The sequence below is a fragment of the Centroberyx gerrardi genome, chromosome 15, assembly GCF_048128805.1.
Source record: "Centroberyx gerrardi isolate f3 chromosome 15, fCenGer3.hap1.cur.20231027, whole genome shotgun sequence".
Lineage (NCBI taxonomy): Eukaryota > Metazoa > Chordata > Actinopteri > Beryciformes > Berycidae > Centroberyx > Centroberyx gerrardi.
This window is the reverse complement of record NC_136011.1, coordinates 7450253-7475699: the sequence shown is the minus strand read 5'-3', so window position 1 is coordinate 7475699 and position 25447 is coordinate 7450253. Positions and strand designations below refer to the sequence as shown.

General features: G+C 42.6%; 2 protein-coding genes across 2 annotated transcripts; one reads left to right on the top strand and one right to left on the bottom strand.

Annotated features, from left to right (window-relative positions):
• Nucleotides 1–337: 337 nt before the first annotated feature.
• Nucleotides 338–8793, top strand: opn3 (opsin 3). The gene is made up of 4 exons (XM_071897068.2): nucleotides 338–671; nucleotides 2357–2676; nucleotides 6997–7248; nucleotides 7968–8793. Exons 1-4 carry the CDS (start codon nucleotides 353–355, stop codon nucleotides 8238–8240), a joined length of 1164 nt encoding a protein of 387 aa, XP_071753169.2. The 5' UTR covers nucleotides 338–352; the 3' UTR covers nucleotides 8241–8793.
• Nucleotides 8794–11518: 2725 nt separating this feature from the next.
• Nucleotides 11519–24906, bottom strand: kmo (kynurenine 3-monooxygenase). Its single transcript, XM_071897070.1, has 15 exons — nucleotides 24844–24906; nucleotides 24444–24513; nucleotides 24124–24221; nucleotides 23239–23328; nucleotides 20929–20977; nucleotides 19862–19949; nucleotides 17003–17168; nucleotides 16798–16869; nucleotides 15308–15429; nucleotides 14607–14754; nucleotides 14467–14524; nucleotides 14210–14292; nucleotides 13106–13207; nucleotides 12959–13018; nucleotides 11519–11884 (listed from the first exon to the last, which is right to left on the bottom strand). The coding sequence occupies exons 1-15, from the start codon at nucleotides 24904–24906 to the stop codon at nucleotides 11744–11746; spliced, it is 1410 nt and encodes a 469-aa protein (XP_071753171.1). The 3' UTR covers nucleotides 11519–11743.
• Between the last annotated feature and the right edge of the window lie 541 nt (nucleotides 24907–25447).

The window sequence follows — 25447 nt, the reverse complement described above, 5'->3', positions numbered from 1 at the left end:
ATTTTTGCTTGATATTTGCTCACTACAAGATCAAATTTGGATTTAAAGGCTAATATATAGGGAGCACTATACCTTGCCATACCCAGATAACGCCATGCTCTGGTCGCAACGCATGTGGGTCAATGAGGGTTTTAGTTCGAAAGTGTAGCCGGAAGTCATATCTCTCTATTCTGGCTGACTTGACTCTGTTACATTGACCCACTTTCAGCAAACATCAGTCGCAGCAGGTTTATTTGAATTACGGGCGCGAGGAGTGAGTGGAGGAGCGGCGTGAAGCCCACACAGCGTGTCCTCTCCAAGACGCGGTCACTGCGCACAGCACAATGTTGGAAACCAAGTTCTTACCCACGCAATGAATCCTGCCAACGAGACCAGAGCCGAGAGAAGTGTAGAACAATATATTTTCGCTGTTGGCACCTACAAACTTCTCGCTTTCACCATCGGGACTATTGGAGTATTCGGGTTTTGCAACAATGTTATTGTCATCATACTGTACTATAAATTCAAGAGGCTCCGGACGCCCACCAATCTGCTGCTGGTCAACATCAGCATAAGTGACTTGCTGGTGTCTCTCATTGGAATAAACTTTACGTTTGCTTCGTGCGTCAAAGGCGGCTGGATTTGGAGCCAGGCGACATGCATCTGGGACGGATTCAGCAACAGTTTATTTGGTAAGAGGAATAAAATGATGAATCAAGTTTTATTTATGTTTTTATTTATTTATTTCGTTTGATTTGTTTATACTGGCACATCAACTTTTATCTTGACAGCTGCACGTCAATAATTTAAACTGAATTTATGAACGAATATACTTGCACTGTTTGATTAATTGTCCGTCCCCTATAATAAACCAGCGTCTGACATATATTTCAAAATATAAGGAAATATATTTATGAATTGAAAATATATTTATGTAGACAGAGACAGTAGGATAAGCTCATACTGCTGGATTATCCGGGGAAAGCCACATTAAAATAAACTGCATGTCAGATTCATTTCTGTACCATGCATGTAAATACCCGTAAATGCATGTAAAACATAGTTGCCATTTTCGGAATAGTGAAATAAATTTTCCTCCTTATATTGTGCATGGTTAAAAGATACAGGATGGATCAAAAACAGTTTATCAACAATTAATCTATTCCTCCTCCAGAAAGTGCTGTGGTACAAACCTACACAGCTCATCTGTGTACGACATTGAAGACCTTCGTTTTTACTATTGATCCTTACTCAGACTAATAGTTATTTCTGCTAATCGGTGTGCGTATTGCGCCGGGCGCCGCTTTACGCACAGACTGGCACAAGGAATACTTTACCTTGTGCTGGCCTGTTTCCAGCAATAGGGAGGATGAAACTTTAGCTTGTAGTAACAGACAACTTCCATCTGACTATAACATTATCACCCACTTATTACCAATGTGATTATTTTAGCAGCGGAGTCTAAATGAATACCAAGGGTCATTCCCCATGTCGCTCCTCATTAAGCCTGTAGGAATTATCGCTCATAAGCATGGATGTGTGATAATGAGCTCATTAGCTTAAACCCTCAAGCCGTGGCCACTTTGCCTATGTACACATAAGGATGGGCTGTTGCCATGGACGATTTCCCTGTTCCTCTAGCATCTTAATGTGTTGGAAAATATATTATGTTCTTTCAACTCTTAATAACACAACTCTTAAATACACCAAGTTAGTGAATTTACACATCCTTTATATATTTCACCCCCAAACATCAGAATACCTTCTTCCATCATTGAAATGACATTGGACAGAAATGACGTCCAGCTGCTGCCTATTGGCTCCCACTCAGATGAGCAGAACATGGAGATTTCATCTACAGTGATACCTTGCCCCTCCCTTGTCACTCACTGTACAGTACTGCAGCTAAAAATGTCCATTGCATGACCATGACCTTTTCAAGTGTTAACCCCCAATTTCATCCAGCTGCCCAATGCATGATTTTGATTTTTGGACAGGACCATACATACAGTGCTATATGGACAGTTGGACAGCTACAAGTATTAAAGTATACAGTAAATACTACAATATGAGCCAAAACATTGCACTCGGTGTGGAATGTTCAGTGACAGATGTAGGTCTTGGTGATCTGTGTGGGAGTGAGTAGTCTCCTTTTTGTGAGACTTCAAGAATTCCTCATTCTGAGCGGTCTGCAAACAAAATGCTGGAGTTTGAGGGTCACAGTGTGTTGTGTTCCTACTTTTTGTTTGTGTACAAAGAGTGCGGTGAAACTCTTTCGGTCCAGACAGATGCTGAGTAGCCACTGACCCAGATTCTGTATCGAGCGCTCTGCATTACTCAGCGCAACTGTCTCTCTCTCTGACCCCCCTCCCGCCAGGCATCGTTTCCATCATGACTCTGTCGGCCCTGGCCTATGAGCGCTACATCCGGGTGGTCCACGCCCGGGTGGTGGACTTCACCTGGACCTGGCGGGCCATCGCCCACATCTGGCTGTACTCGCTGGCCTGGACGGGGGCTCCCCTGCTGGGCTGGAACCGCTACACCCTGGAGATCCACCGGCTGGGCTGCTCCCTGGACTGGGCGTCCAAAGACCCCAACGACGCCTCCTTCATCCTCTTCTTCCTCCTGGCCTGCTTCTTCGTGCCCGTGGGCATCATGATCTACTGCTACGGGAACATCCTCTACACAGTGCGGATGGTAAGAAGGGGCGGGCTTGTTCTGTGTCTTTTTTCTTCCCTCTGTTAACATATCTAATGTATTATGAATGAGTTAGACTGATGATCTGAATGAATTACGCAGGCTTGTGAATGGAGGGTTGCTGATTAGAGTCTGGGCAGGAAAAGTGAATTAGTAACGGTCTCCCCTCCCTCAAATGCTGCCAAGGCGGCCTTTGAGCAAGGCAATAAACCTCCTGTTAGCCCTGTGATGGACTGGCAATCTGTCCAACCTTCTGCCCAATGCATGCTGGGATAGGCTCCAGTCCCCCACGACCGTGAATAGGAATAAGAGGGTAAAGAAAATAGGGATGGGATGATATTCTTACCTCATGATACAATTCGATACACAATATGGGGTTCACGATTCGATACAACCACAATGCAATGTAATAAAAATTCGACAACAAAGTCCGACTGTGCAGAATTCTGTTTATTTCTGAGACACAAATCTTTCTATCAATGGCGTTGGCTTTCTAGAATGTAAACAACAACTAAAAAATATCTTTACAAAGTACAAATAAAATAATTTGGATGGAGAGCTTGTGAGACTGTGATGGTCAAACCATCTCATTTGTGCTTACTACAGCAGAGTAACATGGAGCTAATATCACAATTCATTTTTCTGCCCCAGGATACGTATTGTCACATTTTTGTATTGTGATATATTGAATTTCGATATATATATCATCCCATCCCTAAAAGAAAATGAATGAATGTATGAATGAAATTAACACCCACTTGCTCCACTGGAGCTGCTAATCATTACAGATTAAAAAAAAGTTTCTTAAGTATTAGATGCATGCCAAAGCTAAAACTCCTCATGTCTCACTCCTATTACTTTTGTTCTGGCTTTTCTTTTTTATGAAAAGAAACTCTTTGACCTTTACCAGCCAAGTCCAAGTTCACTCTTAATCTTTCTTCTCTCTCATTCTTTCGCTGGCTGTATGCTAATATGCTTCTGTACCTGCAGGACTCGTCCTCAGTAGTGGAAATCATTTGGAAGCTCATTGTCCTCCTCAGTAATAAATTCAGCGCTGGTTATAGACTGTGCCTTCGCAGCCTCAAAATGCATCTAGGTGTCACCGATGTCATCAGTTTTACAAGTCAGCCTGGTAATAAAGCGCTGCTGCTCAGGCTGTGAGGCTGATACAGTTTACTCAGATTTCACGTTGATAATCCATTGTGATAGCATGGGAGAAAAAGTGTCTGTGTGCATAATTGAACTTGGGGAGCTACAGGAGTCTCTGTACCCCATCCCTCTGCTTCTGCCCCTGAGCAGACGACCACCGGAGTGTTTGAACAGGATAATGTGTAAGCAAATGTGTAAATGGGACAAACACTACGCATTTCTAATCCGCTGACCCAGATGTCTATCGATGGCACAGCTGCTATCGCTTTACTTGCTTAAGTATTTACAGCATTTTAGGAAGTGTGAGCCATTAGTTCTCCGCGGCCCCGGTCTCCGGTTCCGCGGCACACCACACCCAGCCTGCATGTAAACCCCTCAACACCTCAGACGCTTGGCATGACTCATCACATAGAGCGGCACTTTGGGAGACTACTAGGCCCAGAAAAAGCTTCAAAGGGAAGTATTCACACTCTGAATCCTACAGAGTATTTTCTAAAACAATTGGGAAGCTTTAACGAAGCAAGGAAAAGGACTGCAGACTCATGAATGCCTGGATAACAACATAGAAATAGATCTTGGGATGCTGTATTGGGCTATCGGCTTCATGATTAATGTATAATGTGAATAAAAGCGGATGTTGGATGGAAGCCTGGTGTGATTCTATCCGCTCCTGTTGACTGTCTGCTGTCTCTGAGGGAGTCTTGAAACCGGCCACATGCATTCTCATCTCGTCCTTTTAGTGCGAGTCTATTTAGCGTGAGGGTGTAATCTACAGTGTCAAGTGCCCTTGAGAAGTCAATAAATGAGGTACGGTTTTAATGAGCTGATTGCATTATCAACTACCACTGAGGCTGTGGAGGTTATGCTATATTCTGAGATGAGCTTTCCATTGCGATTAGAAAGACTGTTTGCAAATTACAAAGCTATTGATTTTCATTGCACTTTTGTATATGACTCATTCAGGTTCACACTTCCCAATTAGAAGTGAACCAGGGCTTGTAAACAAAAGTCACATGGACTCACAAGTAGCTCATTTATTGGACAGAGTTTTGATGACCTGTCATCCTGCCAGGTTAGAGATTTTAGGAGGAATTAAAACAAATCTAATTCCAGTATCTGTAACTTCAGCTCAGCATGATGGACTCTGTACTCTTTTTTTTCTCTTCTCTGGTGTTCAAACCAGTTAAGAACACATGAAGAAATAGCTGAATATGAGCATCAGTCCAGACTGTGGTTTGCCCTTGATTCACTTTGTTATGCTAGACTTTCCAAGCATGAGTAACTGCTGGCAATCAGCTGTCAACATATGTCTCCTTATACCCATAAAACCTTGCGTTTTGGAGTTGTTTCCTGTAGTTAGTTCAGATTATGAACCGAAAGAGGACAGACCTGCATTTTCAGGCACCTTGGTTCATTTATTTTGTCTGCCCCGAGTTCGAATGGTGTTATTCTCACCTGCCCAAATGAGCCGAACTAAGTCTTACTAACTGGAGTAAACGCTCCAGAGTTGAAATAAACAATTCCAAATGTAGCAGGCAGCACTGTTCCTGACTGGATTCCACTGCATCCCTAGTGGGATCCATATATGGTAGTAGGATCCCATATATGGTAGTGACAACTCCTCCCACTAGCAATCTTTCAATCAGTGCAGATAGTATAAATAGGAGCTAGTTTGGTAGCTGCGGGCGCTCCTTCTCTGCCTGCGGAGCCAGTGTTTCCCCCCTGCTGTGGTCTGTGTTTCATTTCTCACCTTGAGACTCTTAGCTTTCCTGATGGTGGCCATTCCCCATGTCTACTTTAGGTAGTAGCAGACGGTCATTCAGTGAGGTACGACTCTGATTGTAATCGGCCCGTGAAAGTTAAACTTGGTCCCTGCCACCGCTGCTGTTTTGCCTGAGTTCTATTGTTAGTTTTAGAGTGTGATCACAGTGCTGCTTACCATTGTACGACTTGTAACTGTCTGTGAACCAACTGGTGTAATATTTCCCCCTGGGACATGTGTTTTAGGAGATTTTAGTGGGATTCTACAGTGGAGCTGAGTGCCGCCCTGGTGGGGGCTAGTCCGGTCCCTTCACTGCATGCTGAGTACAGGCACTGAGCACCTTGTAGCTTGGTTTTGCTGTGGTTTAGCTTGGTTTTGCTGTGGTTACACGAGTGAGTATTGCACCCCCTGGGCTTTCGCCCTCCTAGTCTACCCCTGCTTCAGCGGCCCTCACCCACTCTAGTGCTCTACTATCTTACTGTAGTTTTAATAATTGTCCTAGTTTTATCCAGAGACTGGAAGTAGTTTGATTAAAATAAGATATTGTATTGTCATTGAATAAACTGTCTATTTTTTCTACTGCTGACATAATAGTTTATGGCAGTCTTATTTCATTCATTTCATAACCCCTTTCTTCCCCAGCTCCTTCCAGTCTCCCTTTTGAATCTTAATATATTACATTTTTTATTTGGAAACACGTCTCTGTCTTCCTTAGTGGATGAACCTATGTATACTACTTTGGGTATTTAGTCTCATATCTGTGATCTTTCCTTGGGTGAAATTCCCAAGGTGGCGTTGTCTGCTTCTCCTTTCCTTACCGCCACGTCACACAAACATGCTTGGTGTGAACGCGCCCTTGGTTGTTGAGCGGATATTGATCAGTGCCCCAGCACAGTAGTTCTCATCTTAGCCCAGGCTTTGTTTCTAGTGCGCAGTCGACCCCCTGGAGCTTATCCCATAGTAGAATGTATAAAGTGTGGCATTTCCATTCTTGCTCACTTTAATCATTCCTAACTGATGGCCCTATCTGATGCTATCTGCTTGTTGTGGACAATCCAATTAAAATCTTAAGTAATAGAACCAAGCAGACTACAAACATCTAGCTAGAGATTAAGGAGTCAGTTTCAGGAGTCAAAAAACAACAACTTTTATTTAACCTTTTGTTCAGTATGCCTGCATCACATTCATACAGTTCCACACATTCACACCTACCCCAGTCTTCTACTGCTGGCCAGTGAATATCAGGGAGGGTACAGCATTACCCATTCAATTTTCCATATTGATTTTCCGTTGATTACTTTGATTCAATTCAGCAACCCTCTGGTCACAAGACAGCTGCTCTAACCATTTGACCACCACCCCATAACAGGATCCGACTCCTTTCTCCCTCCTGTCTGCATTCTTCGTAGCTGCGCTCCATCCAGGACCTTCAGACGGTACAGATCATTAAGATCCTGCGGTACGAGAAGAAGGTGGCGGTGATGTTCCTCCTGATGATCACCTGCTTCCTGGTGTGTTGGACGCCGTACGCCGTGGTGTCCATGATGGAGGCCTTTGGCAGGAAGAGCATGGTGTCTCCCACGGCGGCCATCATCCCCTCTTTCTTTGCCAAGTCCAGCACGGCCTACAACCCCCTCATCTATATCTTCATGAGCAGGAAGGTGAGATAAGCGGTGACTTAAATGGAATTTAAAGCTGCACTAGAGACTTTTGCATGTTGGTGGCCCCAAATGGCTTCTTCTTAGTGGCTGGTGGTGAGGAGGTTCAGCCAAGTTTTGCATTTCACTCCTGAGTTTTGATTCTTCCTTCTCCCTGTGTACTTCTTGTCCACTCAGTATATTTCCCACCACTGACCACAACTGACACCAGGAAGTAATCTGAGCAAACACAGTGAATCTACAGCATCTCAATTAGGGGAGATGGGACGCTCTTCCCTGGTGCTGCCCCACTTTGTCATTTAGGCTGTAAAGACGGGTGTATTTTTCCATAAAAATCTTGCCTAGTGCAGCTTTAAGTGATTCAATTACCTTGAGTGCTTTTTTGCGGAGGTACAAATGTGCAAAAATATATGAGAACGCAGCTACATTTCAAAGAGTGAGTGAAACCTGTGTGTGTCTGTATTCCTAACAGTTCTTCTGTATTTTCCTATTTATGGGTGTTTATGCAGGTGCGCTATACTTAGCCAAGTCTTAATATGTATGTATTGTGTGTAGGAGTGGAATTGTTGCTTAGGTTTAGCATGCTGGCATCCTGAGAGTCTGATATCTTGTGTGTTTGACTCTGACAAAAGAGAGAGGCAAGTGTGCTATTTCATCCCTGTGTTAAATACTAGTCTTCTCTCTCCTTTTCCCTGCTTCTCCTCCCACTCGCCCTCCGACAGTTCCGCCGCTGTTTGCTGCAGCTGCTCTGCTCGCGACTCTCCTTGCTGCAGCGCAGCATCAAAGAGCGCCCCCTAGCGCCCGTCGAGCGCCCCATCCGTCCCATCGTGGTGTCCGGCAGATGCGGCAGCAGGGACCGACCCAAAAAGAGGGTGACCTTCAGCTCCTCCTCCATCGTCTTCATTATCACCAGCGACGACTTCCACCACCTGGACGTGACCTCCAGGGCCGGCGGCGCCTCGGCGGTCAACGTCATCCAAGTGCGGCCGTTGTGATGCGGGCGGGACGCCAGAAGGACCGAACCTCTCACTCTGTCTCTCAGTATGCCTTAGGACTTCTCATGCAATTCCAAGCCAAAATAATATGCTCTCTGACCTCCCAGGACGTTGAGGCTCTCTTTTTGCCTCTGCCCATTTGAGATTCACTGTTACAGACTTGTTACAGATAATTGTAAATATCCCACTGTCAGCAGTGGAGTAGCCCAAGATCTCAACTAGACCTTTCTCCTGACAATGTTTCGTCTAGCAGATCGTATGACAGTGTGACATCCTCATCTAACATTAGTGTGGTGATATACATGATAATGTAGCTAACAAGTGGTGATGTGTTTCTCTTAGAAAAAGAATCACAGTTATTCCAATGGCACATCTGTCATTCCTATATGTGACAATTGTAGGACTGTGTCGAGTGTTTAGAGGCCAGCGGTGTTAACGGACCTGAGCTCGGCTCAACATGTGATCGTGGTTGTGTTGGTTGTTACCACAGCTCGCCAAATGCAGTGTGGAAAATGGAAAAAAGCCTTAGCTCTTTAGCCATAGAACATGATTCACAAACATTACTGTGTACGGATTCAATAAAGAGATCCTATTTTAACTAGCTAGCTTGCGTGCTTTATCTCATTTCAGCTAAATCACCAATGTGGTGAAAGCAGTCGTTGTGAAATGACATTTGGTGGAATTACCTTTATGAAAACTACAGGAGTGTAATTAGATCAGAGGAGATGAAACTGGTACCTTAGGCTGCATCAGTGAGACTCCTCTCATAACCTCCTGGGCTGTCAGCTATGAATAGACTTGATGAATGGATTTCCATAGCTGATAATAACCTTATTCAGCGTGGATGGGAGTGAGTGAGTGTGAGTGATTGAGTGAGTGAATGAGTGGCCCTTGTGTCTATACTGTTTGTTAAATTGTGGTAATGGAGGATGATTTTAATCCAAAGAAAAGTGATGCTTAGTATTTGTCAGTGTTGGTACACTCTGAAAAGCCTCTCGTTCTCCCTGCAGTAGATGTTGTGAGGAGAGAGCAGAACCAAAGAGAACAGAAAAATAAAAAGAGAGACAGGACTCACGAGCCGTGGGAACATTTGTAGCATCTGTTGTAAGTTCAGAAATTCTTGTCAAAGGGTCCATTTAAACTCATGATTTATGTATTTTGCTCTGAATAATGACTTGACCATTAAGATGGTACTGGCTAACCTGTGAGCCTACCTCAGTCAAAAATATTGCTTGATTGCTAAGATGAGATTGTTTGATAGTGATATTATATTTTGCAATATCTTAAGTTTGCTGTTCTTCAAATGTTAGAAATGAAGTCTTGCCTGGGCCCAACATTTCACATGATAGTGTAACCATGACTACTGAACAACACTTGTCTTTCTTTGGCAGCAGCATTGACTTGAGTTCACAGTTGAGTGATGTGGCTGACTGAAACTATTCAAAACCACCACTAAAAATAGTGTGACATGGAATCTAGGTTTACACTGATATATGAGGTTGATATTAGCCCTTTATTAAAAATGACTCATATCAGCCAGTCAGTGCTGTCCGGCCCCAATTTGACGGAGATGATGCAGATTGTTTGATTACATATTTATTGTATAACTGATCAATACTACACCTGTTGTGTATGGAAAGCCCTTACACTTAACAGGATTCAACACAATTATACATGAATATGTATTATTATTATTATTATTTATTAGTGTTGAAAATGAAAATGGTCACATTTAAAGATTGAGGGGCGAATTCACAAAGAATGGATTGCGGCCGCTAATAGCACCATGAATTGCGTATCATTTGCACCCGCTATTTGCTCCGTCTCAAGGACCGATTCACAAAAGATATTGCGCTAATGATATGCCAGCGCAAACACGCCCACAACCTGTTGCAACCGAGTGCAATTTGCACCTGTTTTGCGTCTGATTGCAATTATCAATGTGGCAAAGTATAAATGTTGCCTTAGAGAAAAATGATTTTTTTAGACCGCGAGCTGCAAGTCCTGATGGACAAGGTGCAGAGGCATTCCTCAAAACTTCAGGCAAGAAATTTAACCGGGACTGAGAGAAACCATATTTGGGATTTAATATCCCAGTCTGTCAGTGCTGTTGGTGTTTCCAAACGCACCTTCAGACTGCAAAAGAAGATGGCATGATTTGAAGCGGAGAACAAAGGAGAATGTAGGGGAGCTTTATTCATTTATTTTTCATGACACAATTGCATCCTGTCACTGCATCCTTTGTTCGTCATTGCATCTCACTGCATCCCAAAATAAACTAGAAGGGCACTCGGAGAGCGCAGACCTCCGCCAAGGCCAATCCAGTCTTCTATGATATACAAATGTGCAAGCGCAACCAATATACGGATCCGCTCCAAAATGTAATGGGTTCTTCCTTGGCCCATGCTACACCCTTCCACCAAGTTTCATGAAAATCGGGCCAGTAGTTTTTCCGTAATCCTGCTGACAGACAAACACACACACACACAAACAAACGGCACCGAAAACATAACCTTCTTGGCGGAGGTAATACTGTAAATGAGTTTGAGCGGGGCTGTCCATGGTGCTGGATCTTTAGGCCAAAATAAAGCCCACTGCTGACTAGTGAGATAAGTGAAAATATTTTCAGAGTGAGAAATTGAGTTGTATTGATTGTTTGGTTGTACTGATTTATTTGCTTTTGTTTGTGAAGCAATCTGTGTTAAAGTTCTATAGTAATAATAATAATAATGTCAAAATATTATTTACAGACTGTATTTACAGACAATTTTATTTTTTAGGTCACACAAAGGTGGAATTGTTGCAGAGACATTTGCAAGGTAAATTCAATTCAATTCTCAATTAAATCAATAAGTGATAAAGTCTGGGCGTGACACCCCTTATAAATGCTTCAGTTACCACCAACTCTCTGAAGACACTCTAATTTCACTCTAACTGCGTGTGGCAATTAGCGCCGACCTTTGTGAATTGGACTGTTTTTGCAATGAGGCTCATTTGCATAGAAAGGGGCCAATTTTGCGCCAAATGTATGCATATTACCTAATTTAAATAGGTGCAAATAGCACAGGAGCACCGAGACGCTATTTGCGTGGCAGCGCAGTTAGCGGGGCATTTCACCCTTTGCGAGTGCTTTGTGAATTAGACGGTTTCTTTTTGTGTTATTTGCACAGGTTTAGCGTCAGCAAAAGCCGCGCAATCCTTTTGTGATTTCGCCCCTGAATGTCAACCCAAAATATCGACTATGGGCAGTTTCAATCCAAAAATGTTTGTATCTGTACTGGCCTTCAGAAACCTGTATTGGTCAAACCCTAATGGAATTCTCAGTCACCGTGACTGGGGTGAGTTAGGACGATCATTATTACAGTACATTAACAATGTGACCAGCAGGGCCTTCACTGTGAATCAAAGGATTCAATCAAACTCTAATTAATATTTGGGTCCTTTCAGTTTTACTGCCCACTGCTCTCATCCTTTCGATCAGAGATGGTGCATTTTGCCGATGCTCAGAAGGGCTTGAAGGCCAGCAGCCTGTTCCACATTTTCTCAATGGGGATGTTGGACATATTGGGAGGATTTTTAATGAGCAGGTAGGAGCCTCCCACCACAGTCCCTGCAGCACAACACAGCAGGCCTCGCTTGATCACCTGTGGAAAAGTAAATTATATGAAAGCTTGTAACACTTACTCAAGATTAATTTGACTGCAGTACTGTCACATTTTATAAAGAACAAAGTAAGTGCTTGTTGCTCACGTCTTCACATGGTGTTTGGTAAGGATGTACTTGAGGCATATCACTTGCATTAAAGCACATTGCAACTACACAGAAAATAATATCTTAACATGCATAATGAATCCAGTGTGACTGCTTTGTGATACTTTTACGAGCTATGTTGCACATAGCAAATTCCACAAATCTATGAGAAAGTCTACAATTTATATTAAAGACTAGTATAACTATCCACTCCCCCTGTTCAAATAAGGCTAAATAGTTATATGGGCAAAATGTGATCAAAATGGAATGTGGTAGCAAAACTGATATCAGGAAACCAATATGGAAAGAGTGCACTTTAAGTGAGTTTCTCAGTGCATCATTTTGGGGAAACTCCTGCACATCAGCCTTATGCAACATATAATTTCTGTATTATAATGTGTTACTGAAGTACTGCAACACAGTTATTATATTCTGGTGTGTTCTATAATGGAATCATAATATGCTTATCATGTCCAAATACCTTATGATAAACACTTCACGTAAAAAGATTCCAAGTTTTTTCCCCCTACAGGTCATTTTGCCCTTCGTCCACACACATCCCTATGGGTTTGAATAATCTACCAAAGACGCTGTGACATGGTACCTATCCATCTGACAGTGCATCATTACTGTAGATGGCATCAAGGTAGGTCACATCAGACAGTTTGACACAGCGTCAAGGACTAACCGGCTCATCTACAGCCGAGCCTGAAACGGCAGCAACATTTCTCCATGTGGGGAGCTGTGAGCATTGTGGCTGAAACAAATCAACAATGGGGAATTCACTTTCCTGCTCGCTGCTGATAATACTGCGACTTCAAAAGAGTGCGGGATTACACCAGTAAGATGTTCAAAGGTATGAAAAGTCCATGAAAAAGTCCATGAAAAGTAAATTGTATGCAAGAAGGACTTGAAATGAATGAGTCCAAAGAGAAAAGACATTTTTCCATTTTCTCAAAGTGTCTTACTTTGTCTTGCCAGTGCCAGTGTTTCACGGCTTCATGGTACCTTGTCCTGGAGAAGGTGACCTAGAGACAGAGAATGGCAGAAAATGAAACAGGTTTTCCGATAAATCGAACAATATGAATCTTATTTGTGTACTAGGAAAAACTTGCCATTGTGTACAGGGGAATTATTGTCTTCGGCAAGAGGAAGTGGAGGATGTTATCGACATGTTTTCGGAAAAGGAACCATTTGGAGTTGACATGCGCTCGCATCTGCAAAACAAAACAGGACATCTGTTAGTGAAGTAAAGCATCTGTCTTTCATGTTCTAATTTCACGGAATAAATGGTACGGCCATTTTAAAGTCCAGAAAGCAGGATTGTTTCTCATTTTGGGGATTTCAGCAAGCATTTCTTCCTCAAAAACGATGCCCATTTCAACTCTTCACTTCATTAGACAAATGAGTTCATAAAAGCAGATGTTATTTTCTCCTACCTTCTCAAGCAGAACTACAGTGTGTGTGTGTGCTTCAACAAAGCCCTGCTGGGTTTTTTTTGCATGTGAGAGCCACGTGCAAGATCTGTGAAGAATAACGAGGCCAATTACTGGCATTGTGTGTGGATGAATTTTAATGGGCAGATGGTTATGGAGCTATCCACCTGTCAGATATGATGGAGAGTGTTAACATCTTGTTGATTGTAGCCGGCACAATCGGTCTGCCCCTACCCTAAGCCCAGGCTTTCTCCCCTTCTGTCTGTGCACGGCTCTTCCATACGCCTGTTGTAGGCAGATTAAAAGTGGAAATCACAGTAAACACTAATATTAAATTAGCTGATTGGCGATGCAAAAGAAGAGGAACATTGTCTCAGGGTTTTGTCTTTGAGCCACTGAGTTCTTAGCACATTCACAGCGAGTGAATGCATGCGTGGATTGCGTCGCTCTCAATCAATCACTTCAGCTGCACTGTGGGCAATAATTAGGAAATAATTAACAATTGAGCAGAGTACCTGGTGTGCGACTGACTGACACTGATGTCAATAAGCTGCTATGTTATGGACGGGATGTCAAGCTAGCTCACATCTCATTACCTGGTCCATTCCATTACTTTGGTTAAGGTCACTGCCTCAAATATCAGCATTTTTTGATTTCTGTCTAATAACTCAAGCCCACTTTAGCAGATGCAGCAGTGCTTCAGTACAGGAGTGCGCACTGTGCAATACTAGGTGAAACTGGACATGTTTTACAAAGTGCTTCTAAGTAACAGATATGCATTACTTCGATATAGTTGTACATAGCCAGGTCTGCAATTGCATGGTCGTCTGGAACTCGCACTCTGGTGTACTCAGGCAGCACAGCACCTAGGAAGGGAAAACAGCTCTATTTATATTTACAGAAGATGAACCAATTTGATAGGCCTAGAGACTCTCTTATGTTATGGTAAAATGGATTTGTGATGCTTTGTTGCCCCAGCTCGTTGTCAGAGTCTTTTCTTTATGCCTCCTATAATCTCTGCTCATGTAAAATATACTTACTGAAATCCTCGTTGAGCTGATCCATTATTTCATCAAAGACAAGGCAGTCCTCAAAGCCCTGTACAATGAAAATGGATAGATGAGTCTCCCTTGAACTCTTTTCCCCTCCCTGTTCTCTTCCTGTATTTAATATTACTTACAGCATTCATCCCTTGCCCATAAAATGGCACCACTGCGTGGGCTGCATCACCCATGAGGACACATTTGTCGCCAATGTGATATGGGGAGCACTTGACAGACACCATGGCCTGCGCCGGCAATCGGAAATAATCCCTCTTGAGAGTATCACTACAAGGCACAAATGGGAAAAAAAACAATTACAGGATCTCGCTGAGCTATTCATTTTGACAGTTATATTTTTCTCAACGCGAGTTCAGGGTTTGGTTTGCTGGATTTAAAGTGTCTTGTCATTTCCGAATGAGCTAAAATAACCAAGATCTCTCTGCCCCGGTGACGTTAAACAACCAAAAATTGGAAAGTAAACATGCATTCAGCTCTTTATGCCCGAGCGCTCAAGATGAAGTCGACCCAGGGAGGAAGTAAATGAATTACACACCTCAACCGTTTCTACAGCTCACGCCTCCCCTATCTCCCCGTCACCTGCAACATACTGTTCGCCTCAAATTAAAACCTCATCGCTCCAAGCCATGTAACTGTAGGTCTGTAATTTCACACTTCACAGACCACGGCTATGGATGTGGTTGGAGCTGACAGCATGATGGAAAATTAAAGTGTTTCGAGGGTGGATTGGCAAGTTAGATGGAGAGATGAACAGAGAAGAGGAGAAAAAGGGGAGCTAGACAGTGATGGAGGAGGAATAGAGGGTGGGAAAGTCACTTACACTCCTATTAGCGGTATGGCGTCTGGGAAGTATTTTTGGAAAAATTCAATGACTTCATCTCCCGTGGTGATCTTCTCAAACTCGTCAAAGGGCATGAAGAGGGTGCAGGTGAACGTCTTGTCCTAAATTGGAAAATGCACACAGTGGGCACAGTGAGCTTAGCTCTCCCATCCATCATGACACACCTCTTGTCAAGTCAAGTCAAATCAAGTCATCTTTATTTATACAGCGCCTTAAACACAGAACACTTGGTTACAAAGTGCTTCACAAGGTTGGAAGAGTGAAAGAACAGAACACAAAGGAAGCTGAACAGTCAAACAAAGACTAAGCACATTACAAAAAAAGCAGGTAAAACACATCAGTCACACTGAAAGGCCATAAATTAAAAGTTAATTGTTTTTTTTAAAAATGGCAATGGATTCCCTAACCTAATTCATTTGGGAAGGTTGTTCCACAGTGTAGGGGCTGCATTCACAAGATTATTATGGATTCAGGATGCTTTGCAAGTTGATTTTAGACGTATTTTCTTATTCAGTGACAAATGGGCCAAATCCTTAACATGTAATAACTGAACCCGCCCTGGTGCAAGTGATGGATGAAAGTGAAGGGATGGTGTGGGTGTGCCATTATCTGCCCAGTCGGCTGGTGGTAGCCATCAACATCAGGAAATCCTCCCTAAGGGCCTTTTAGTAGTGTCGCTGTTACCATGGCATCTCCACGGTAGCCAGGGTGTTTTTCACAGGCCTAATGTATCCCTGGGCCGTGTGGTCATGTGAGTGACAGCGCTAATGCACTCCAAAGTCAGCTGCCTTAACCTGGTCTCACTACAGAGAGCGAAATTGTTGTGCTGAGTCAGCCACGCAGAAAAATCACTATGGGATTAGGAACGAAAGGATCGAGAGAGAGAGCGAGAGAGAGATAGACAAAAATAACAGTAACACAGATGAGAGAGGGGCAGAGAGGACGACAGGCAGAAACAGTTAGACACTGAGATAAAGAGCAAGGATTAAAAGTCAATTGGACAGTGGTTAATGCTGGTGCTGTGTGAAACGTAGGCTGGACCTCAGGCAGCCAAGACATTTGCAGACGAAGGATTCTGATGAGTAAGCTTCTCCTGGCTTGAGGGATTTCATTGAGGTAAGGTGGGCACTAAGCTGTGCAGCGAGGGGGTCTGCAGACGAGGATAATTAACCGTACAGCAACATCCCAAGGGTCAATCATGCCCTGAGATTCCCTGACCTGATTATGCTTTTAAAAATGAGAAAAATGTCCGCAACACTGTTGCTCCTGAAGGCAGTGATTTATTTTGATGCACAGAACGACGTTTCGATCGCACAGACCTTCGTCAGGTTACGCTTTTGTCACATTTTTGTATCTCTAACAGCTGGTATTTGCCAAATAAACCTCTTACAAGGTTCATCTTGCAATATATAGTTTGTTTGTAGCTGCACAAGACAGGAGATAAGTGAAGATGCAAAGGTCACACTCACCAAGTTGGGCAAGGCGATCATCATGAACGTGTTTCGTGGCCAGATGTGCAGATAATTAGGCTTCATGGCAAACTGGGGGAAAAAAATAAACAATGACCTAACCACGATGGTGCCTGCAAATGATGAACATGACACTAACGGCATCTTTACTACAGTGAAAGGAGAAGGGGATAAGAGAATGGCACCAGGGCAGCAGAGGACTGACCTCTCCGTTGATGGGTGGCATGGTGAGCTCCAGGTAGCCGTGGGGGATGTAGGTCTGGCTGTAGTTGAAGCGGCTGCGTCGGAGGAACTGTTTGCGGATGGCAGAGAAGGCTCCGTCACAGCCTACGATCAGGTCTGCCTTGATCTCGTCCTTGGTCCCATCAGGCCTGAGAAACATGCCAGCGCCATGACAAATTACATATACATATTTTTTCCCATGAGAATCATACCACTACATCATCACACTCATTTAAGAGCATTGTAACATGTGTGGTACTCACTGTGAATGCTGTGACTGATTTCTTGCCGTGAGTGAGTGAGAAATAAGAACGATAATCTGTTAAGTCAAGTTGATTTGGCTTCTAGTCCACCCACCTCACTCCACTGAGCTTTACTAGACTCTGATTTGAGTTACCGGGCTGCTCATTTTCATGCCTTGTTTGAGGAAAATGTGGAAAGAATGGGTGCCCCGGGCTATGAACTTAGGGCTCGAGTCAGACTATGTTAAGTTACGCGGGGTCTTCTGCAGACTGGAGCCACATGGTGGAGCTGTTCTTTCTCAGACTTGGGCTATTTGATGTGCTGCACTGCATATTTTGGATGTGCCTTTGCCTGTGCACACTCAAAGCCTTCCTGTCATTATGGTGGAAAATCAGGCCATGGACTTTTTTGCATTTGCATGTCTTTCTGTTGAGACATTGCTTTTCAATACCGTGTTCCTTTAACTCAGTTTTGTTTAGGACTGCACACAAAGATTCAATTGGCAACTTGCCCTTGGGACATTGAGTGCATAAAAACATAATAAATTGTTTAATATCAATAAAAAGCTTTTTAATGACAATTGCTCTCTCCTCAATTCACCAAAAAACTACTCCTAACAAATGCTTTTCTCATTGCATTGAAACTGCACAAACAATGGTTATGACCATGTCTGCATGACATACCAATTGAAAGCTCATGGCTCATGGTCTTTTATTCCTATAAATCTGTTCTTCTGCATTCAGAGCCCTGATGGAATCTACAACAAAGACACAATGGAATCTGTCCTTGTTTGTGCATCTATGCGCGTCAGTGTATAATATTCTTTGGTGCATCTGCTCGTTGCCATTAACTAACTGCTCCAGGCAGCCAGAGGCAGAAGCCTGAAGTATTCCCAATATCCCTGGACACTCTGTCTGATGGCATGTGTCGCCAGGATGGAAAGGGCTCTTGTTACCTGGGGTAACGTGAGGGACGCCAGCTGTGAGATTTGGCTCATGATAGCTTAGATGTAGGGAGTCGTCAAATTGCTTTAAATACCATTCTAAGTATTAACAATTCATATCCTATTTGATGTCTAGCACTTATTTTGTAATTTGTTTTTCATCAGGAAACTAAGAAGGGAGCAGACAAATGGAATTATTTAAGAGTCAGAGTCCACATAAAGTGACGTGGACATGCCTTGATTTATATATTCATCACCTCAAGGTCACATCTTCTGCGGATCCCCATGCAAAACCCCAGGGTTGGAATGAGCAGAGCGGGACAGAGCAGAAACCACTGCACAGCGCTTACGTCAAAGTCTGAATGAGGCCCTTACCTGGAAGTACCGTAGTCCAGGTACTTCCAGGTAAGGGCCTCATTCAGACTTTGACGTAAGCGCTGTGCAGTGGTTTCTGCTCTGGTTTCTGCTGTGGTGTAATCAAGAATAATAGGTAACCAGATGGATGTACAGAAGGATGTCTTTACATACATGTACAGATGTACAGGTGAATGTCCATGAATCTTAAAATATTTGTTACTTAATTCAATTTTGATAATTTGAGCAGTGTGGTTTGGGTATTAGCTTGATTTTCTCAAGAGCTTTCTTTTGATATATAATTGCAATATAATATGGGAGAATGGTGAATGAACACAGTGACCAATCTGTCAGTTGACCAATAGCATGGTGAGTGTGTACATTATCTGCTTTCCTAATCACAGTGTTGTGAAGCTCTCTCACAGTCCTGGAGTTTACATTGTGTCTGCCTTGTACAGTTCTACACTTGAAGGTCTGCTCATGAATAACTGAATCAAATTAGGATATTGACTGTCTAGTGTCCACTGATACAGTAGAGTCTTATTAACAGTTATAGGCTTTATGCAATAGGCTCTATGTGTACATTTAATTATACAAGCTATAGATCTGGATTAGAGGAAGTCACCATAGGCATACTCCGCATCAATGCAACAGCACTTCATTAAATACATTCAATTAATGAACTACTCCACTGAGGCAATGATTGTGTAGTGAGTGACTCATTCTAATCCACAATTTAAACTAGACTTATTTTAGAGCCTCAATAAAACATAACATTATCATTGACAACATAAACATCAAATGGATTTCTGCATGTTTTAGATAAGCCTAAATTCAATAAAAGAGTGTGTACTCAAATTAAACAGGCCTTATGCTGCATACTGTGTTAATAATTCACTTTGCGACTATGTTAATTCCCACAACCAAAAAGACCTGGAGGTGTTTCACTGCTAATTGGGTTGTAAATTGTGTGTCACATTTACCTCGAGGGCACTCCGTTACAAAGCTACTAAAAAGTCACGCACAGGGGCTTAAAGGCAACACGTTTATCCCCATCCTAGACCTTAGGCAGTTAAATATATGCACAAGGCCACATGCGTTTACATGCAGGAACACACACAGAACATAATCAATAAAGTGGGAATTAAAACAAAGAATCCCAAGGGGAAAATTATCCTCTTCAATTATCTTCTTTATACTTTATACCGTGTACTAGGCTGGTCTGTATGTGTGTGTGTGTGTCTGTGTGTGTGTGTACTGTGGGTACATGGGTGCATGTGTGTGAGATCGGTAACTATTTACCTGACAAAGGTCATTAGCCCTGTTTCAGTGCTCCAGTCCAGCAGTTTGTGGTCAAAGTTCATCTTTGCATTTGGATATGTCTCTGCCTCTTTGGTTAGAGAAGGAAAGTATTACAAAAAGACAAAAGCATGACATAACAGCAGTTTGTTATGACATGCAGTATCTTGTAAAAGAACACAGGGAATCTTCACAACCCTATTAAAATGGAGCAAGGACACTGATTAAAGTGTAATTCCAAAAAAAGGTAACACACCAGTCAATGTATCCTGTTTTGTGAAAGTTATTCATCTCAAGGTTCATTCCAGGTGTCTGAATCTCCTATTGATAAGAGAGAAGGCTTTCCAATCAGGTTCTCTTTCAGCACACCGAGGCCCCTGTGAGCCACATCTCTAACCCAAGGCTGGGAAGCTTACTTAAATATTAGGCAAAATCTTTTAAGGCCAAAAAGACTACCACGTCCCCTGATGACTGTGACTTTAGAGACTTGTGCAAAGTTCTGTAAAACACAGGGGAAATCTGCGCTGGAGTCAAGGCTCAGCTCAGTAGCGAACAACCAAGTTTAGGCCAATTGGTGGAAAGAAAGAGACAGCCGTAGGTCTGTGTTTGTCCCTGTTTCAGCTTTCAAGTTTGTGCAGAGTTCATGTATCACATACTCAGTAATGTATTGGCAGAACAGACTTGAAACTTGATTTATAAGGCATTTGCATGACCTAAACAAGAATTCAACAGTATGTGTTAATGTACTTGAACGTCTTTGCTTGTTTTGGCATATAAATTAACACCGGTATGGAAAGGTGAGCTTATAAAAGACAGCAATGTAAAATTTACAGTCCTGATCAATGCCAGTTCTTAATCAAACTGGCAGTAGTGTTAGTTAGGAAAAGTGCACCATTTAAACGTCAAATTGCAATTAAAATGTAATTTCAGCAACGCATGTTATGACATTAGTTGAAGCAATATAAGTGTTCTGCTTGGTATTACTACATGAGGTGAAAAGTGTTAGATCTCTGAACCACCCAGGAGATTGCACTGGCTGAATGATAGGAAATTGTTATTGATGGTCCTACCTGTTAGCAGCTCTTTGTTGAGGTTGGCCCTGTCTACTGACAAGATGTACTGAAATGAGAACAATCTGTTAGCTTTGAATGCACTACAATGCCAAAAGGTACAGCAGTTTCACAAACAGAACTGTAACACTTTCGTAAGTGAGGTTTAAAGAGGGAAGAAGAAGCTTCTGGGATTTAGACTTTTGTCTCAACTCATACATATGGATTAGTATGGAGTGAAGACTTTGACCTTAATGCAGCAGGACTTCTTTTATTATTATGTGACAAAAGAAGTTAAGTCTGTCTGCCGTTGTCAGCTACGCCATTCATCCTACGGTGCACCCTTGAGTCACTTTAGCTCACCTGCCTGATCTGTGTGCGTGCGTGCATGTGTGTGTGTTTGTGTGTGGGTGTGCTTGAGCGCAGGCCTGCGTGGGCGCATGTGATATCCACAAGCTGCACAATAAATATTTCATCTGCAAACTGATACAGTACAGGAGGGAATTCATATGTTGAATCTTTTTCTGACCACTAGAGGGCGACAGAAACCACAACACATTTGTAAATAACACACAGCAACGCCACTGCACTACGGAGGTCTACGAAGGACAAATGGAAGGATAAATGCTAATAGCTAAGCTAAACGTCTCGCCAGTTACCAGTCTCACTTTGCCAGAACTTTCTCCCGCTGAAGGTTACATGTCCCACAATGACAAGTGAAGAGGTAGGTAGCAAGTTTACTAGTTTAATTAGTTTACTCTCTTGCTTCATCGAATCCGCCATTACAAAAATAAATTCAGAGATGGGAGGGGGTGAGGGCCGCTTTTAAACAGCGAGGGAGGAGACAAGCTAGTTAAAAAAAAAAAAAAAAAGCTACTGAATGGAGCAGGAGGAGCTTCGTTCTGGAGTGGAAGTTGACAACAAGCTTTAGAAAAGAGGTGGAAGCAGCAACACAGCTGTGTGTGTGGATATTGGTTTATATCATTATGTCTCAATGAATCTCCACATAGCACACGTTAGTTTCAGGATTGGTTATAACGTCAGATATCGCTTATTGCAGGTTTAATTGGATTTGCGGTGTAGGAGTTAGGGCCTTTCAATGTGTGCAATTTTTGCCTTTAATTATAATGTCCCCATCAGTGTCATTTTTTAAACGCTGGAACACAGTACAAAGATGAATCATCCCAAGTCCCAGATTTAATTGCATGGGGGACAGTAATGGGACTTTAAAAAGTTGCTCTAGGCAGCTTTGGATGTGGCAGCTCCAAATGGCAGTGAGAGGAAACTGTTTGAAAAACTGAATCTTCAATTCCAAGAAATCCTGTAAGGTGATGTCAGCAAACTGTACGTTTACGCACACAGTGAGTCCAGCTTTCTCTGGAAGGAGCGCTTGCTCACTCATCATTAAGAGACAGTTTGTATTTGATTCATCACTTCCTGTGTGTGCAGAGAAATGTCCATACATCAGAATATAATTTGGGCAAATTTACAGCATCTCAATTACGGGGGATGCCACACTGTTCTTTATTGCAGCCCCACTTTGTGATTTAGCCTGATAAGACAGGTGTATTTTTACAAAACAATCTTGCCTAGTGTAGCTTTAAGTAAGTCGGAAGAATTTTCAGTGCATGACGCCTAAGTAGCCCACAGCGTTTCAGAGAGAGGCAAGTTAAGAGTGCCAACTGAGCGGACCGTAAAGTGAGCACAGGTGCATGCAGGAGCTTTACAGCAAGTGACAGCATGACACTTATTACATAAATGCTGTGTAGATTGTGAGTGTTCACCTAATTATGTCTACAAACAGCTCCCCTAAGGACCTCTGCTGATGATGTTAGTTAAAAGTTTGCTTTACATGAGCCAGAGTTTCTCTGAAACGGTATCACGTTTTCGGTGATGACATAGAGCTTGAACTTTCACTCTAGGTTATAGTAATAATGATTAACAGTGTGTGTTTGTGCTCCTGTGTTGATGCAATAGGCTTTGGCCAACTGATCATGCTTTTGTTACCATGTTTCCTTTCTATGGGCAGAGAGAGAGCAAGACCTGTTGTCATGCATTTTACATTTTCGTTCCTCATGCTCTTACCCAGTGACTCAAAAGGAGAATCAGTCAAATTAACAAGTTATGAAAATACTGCACAACCACGCACATTTTTTTCTAGAAAGTGATTAGCATGTCTTTTGCATCACAGGAATATTCTGAATATAATCATACAGTACCACAGTAGCTAAAATGGTTGGGGAATGATGAGGTGACTTTGCTCATATCCTGAGTTCTTTTGTACTGTGTATGATGAAATGTATGTTGCCATTAGACTAATGACAGAGTTACCTGGCCTTTTTTGCCATAAGGGATCGGGGACTGTTTCCCGTTCAGAGAATGGATCATTCTTGCATGCATGGGGATTCCCTTGGTGACGATCTGAAGAAAAAACAGAATAGGTCAAATTTTAAAACTGATAGGTAGTATCACTTGAGGGAAATAATGAAGTTCTGCATAATGTCATACTTTGCATTAACTTTAAAAAACAAATCAAAGTTTTCAGTCACAGATCACAGTCTGTAAAGATTATCATGTCCTTAGACTATGTCCGTGGACATACGGTAGTCCATTTCCTCTCCCAGTATAGCTGCCCTTGAACGTTTATTTGAAAAGCTAGCAAAGCAAGCCCCGTCCTGTCATGCTGAAAAGTCATGCAAGTGTAAAACAAGTATCTGACGCAGAGAGTTCCCAGGCGTGCATAACACGCTCGGTGCAGCAAATGTGGACCAACAAAAAAGATGGTAATTGCTGACCTCAGACGCCGGAATAAAACATCTGAGCAGACAGCAGACAAAGAGGGCAGGGTGGATGGATTCCCTGGGGCACGGGCACACGTTTAATATTTCATCATTAGGAATCCAGCTAAACAAAAATTGAAAGATTTCCATCTGCTTGCTTCCACTTTGGTCTCTGATGTGCTGCTTGAGTCTAGGATTTAGACCATGGGCAGGATTAGCGTAGTGTAGGGTGTAGACAGGCATATGGTGTACACCCAACTTCTTCTTAGCGTTTAGAGTATACCCACCTATCAGACCAATTATCAGATAAATATACTGTATAGGATGATAATGAAGGGTCATCGTGCCCCCCCTCCCCCTTTCAGCAGTATTGTCCTAACCCTCACCTTATCACCACACCACTGGCAGAACAGGGAGCATAAAGCAGCCGACATACCTTCTCTTCCATCCCCACTTGCTTCAGAGCCTGCCGGCCCCTGTGGGACAGGGCAAGGTTGATGCTCCTTCCCCTCACGATTTTGGCCTGACGGATATCTGACCAAAATCAGACACAATGTTCAAATCTAAACTCTTCATTGAAAGGGCAATATTTCTTCCCACCTGTTTACATGTGTGTATTGTTCTGAATTATTGTTCTCCTGGGATTTCAACATGCGTACGCCTTCTTCTCAGCTTCTGTTGAGTGTAGCGATATAAAATCTACATGGAGACAGTGTTGCTGACTTGGAAAAACTTCAAGACAGCTATGAATATTACCTTCGCGAGATTCAAAGACTTCCACTTCAAAACCTCTTTTGGCAAAGTAGCAGGCGTTCAATGCACCAACCTAAAGGGTGATTGAATGAGTGCAATGCTGTAAATAATATCTTGCCAGAATCAGGTCTGTATTACATCACACCAGGCATCAATATCTTACAAACTACACAACAATACTAGATAGCCTGTGCAAGCCTGTGAATGTGTTTTATTCATTACTGCCAAACACTCTTTTGCATTTCATTTAAAAGCAAATAGACTGATTTGAATTTAAAAAGTTTGGCTGGAAAATTAATGACTAGTAGCACTGTCCTCTGAAAAAGACTGTCCAGTCTACAAATGCAGTCAGGAGATCAAGAGACAGGATAAACAATTAATCACACTTTCAATTCCTTCTTACCAAACCACCTCCCACCACAGCCACTACTTTTCTGTTGGTTGGTCTGCCGGTTGTGTCCTCCATTGTGTTAAGTGCTGTCCCTGGCAGGCTATCCAGATCACTGGCCGTCGGTGTCACAGTGATTTTGAAAAGCTGGGTTTTTTTTTATTCATGGTGGAAGCTAGCAGGTGAAGGTTTGAAGGAGGAGCAAAGTGGTTCACATAAATTTCCCAAACCGGTTCTCTTTTCAATGCAAACAAAACTGACAGATAACCGAGGAATTTCCGGACAGCGTGACAACCCCGCTACCTCGTCGCGCGCGCGTGTGTGTGTGAGAATGTCGATTGCCTAAACGAGTTAATTATTGTACACAGTGCCGTGCTACAACAACAGTAGTGTAACGAATAACTTTTTCAATTTAAGTTATACGTTTACAGTGACCAGTCAAAAAGGCGTCAGTTTTGTTAACACCCTATCAAGTTGAATTACACAAAACTATATCCCATCTCCATCCCTCGGTACATTTTGGTGATAATTAGCTGTCATTCTCTCACATTAAGATAGCTTAACTTAGATGAGAAATGGCAGAAGTATTTACCTTCTCTAGGTTGTAGTAGGCTAACGT

Coding starts and splice junctions, on each gene's coding strand:
- opn3 (XM_071897068.2), top strand. CDS start 353: ATGAATCCTGCCAACGAGACCAGAGCCGAGAGAAGTGTAGAACAATAT. Junction 672..2,356: donor ATTCAGCAACAGTTTATTTG/GTAAGAGGAATA, acceptor CCCTCCCGCCAG/GCATCGTTTCCATCATGACT. Junction 2,677..6,996: donor TCCTCTACACAGTGCGGATG/GTAAGAAGGGGC, acceptor CATTCTTCGTAG/CTGCGCTCCATCCAGGACCT.
- kmo (XM_071897070.1), bottom strand. CDS start 24,906: ATGGAGGACACAACCGGCAGACCAACCAACAGAAAAGTAGTGGCTGTG. Junction 20,978..23,238: donor CTTATGGCAAAAAAGGCCAG/GTAACTCTGTCA, acceptor TTCTCATTTCAG/TACATCTTGTCAGTAGACAG. Junction 17,169..19,861: donor GGGCTAATGACCTTTGTCAG/GTAAATAGTTAC, acceptor CATGTTTCTCAG/GCCTGATGGGACCAAGGACG.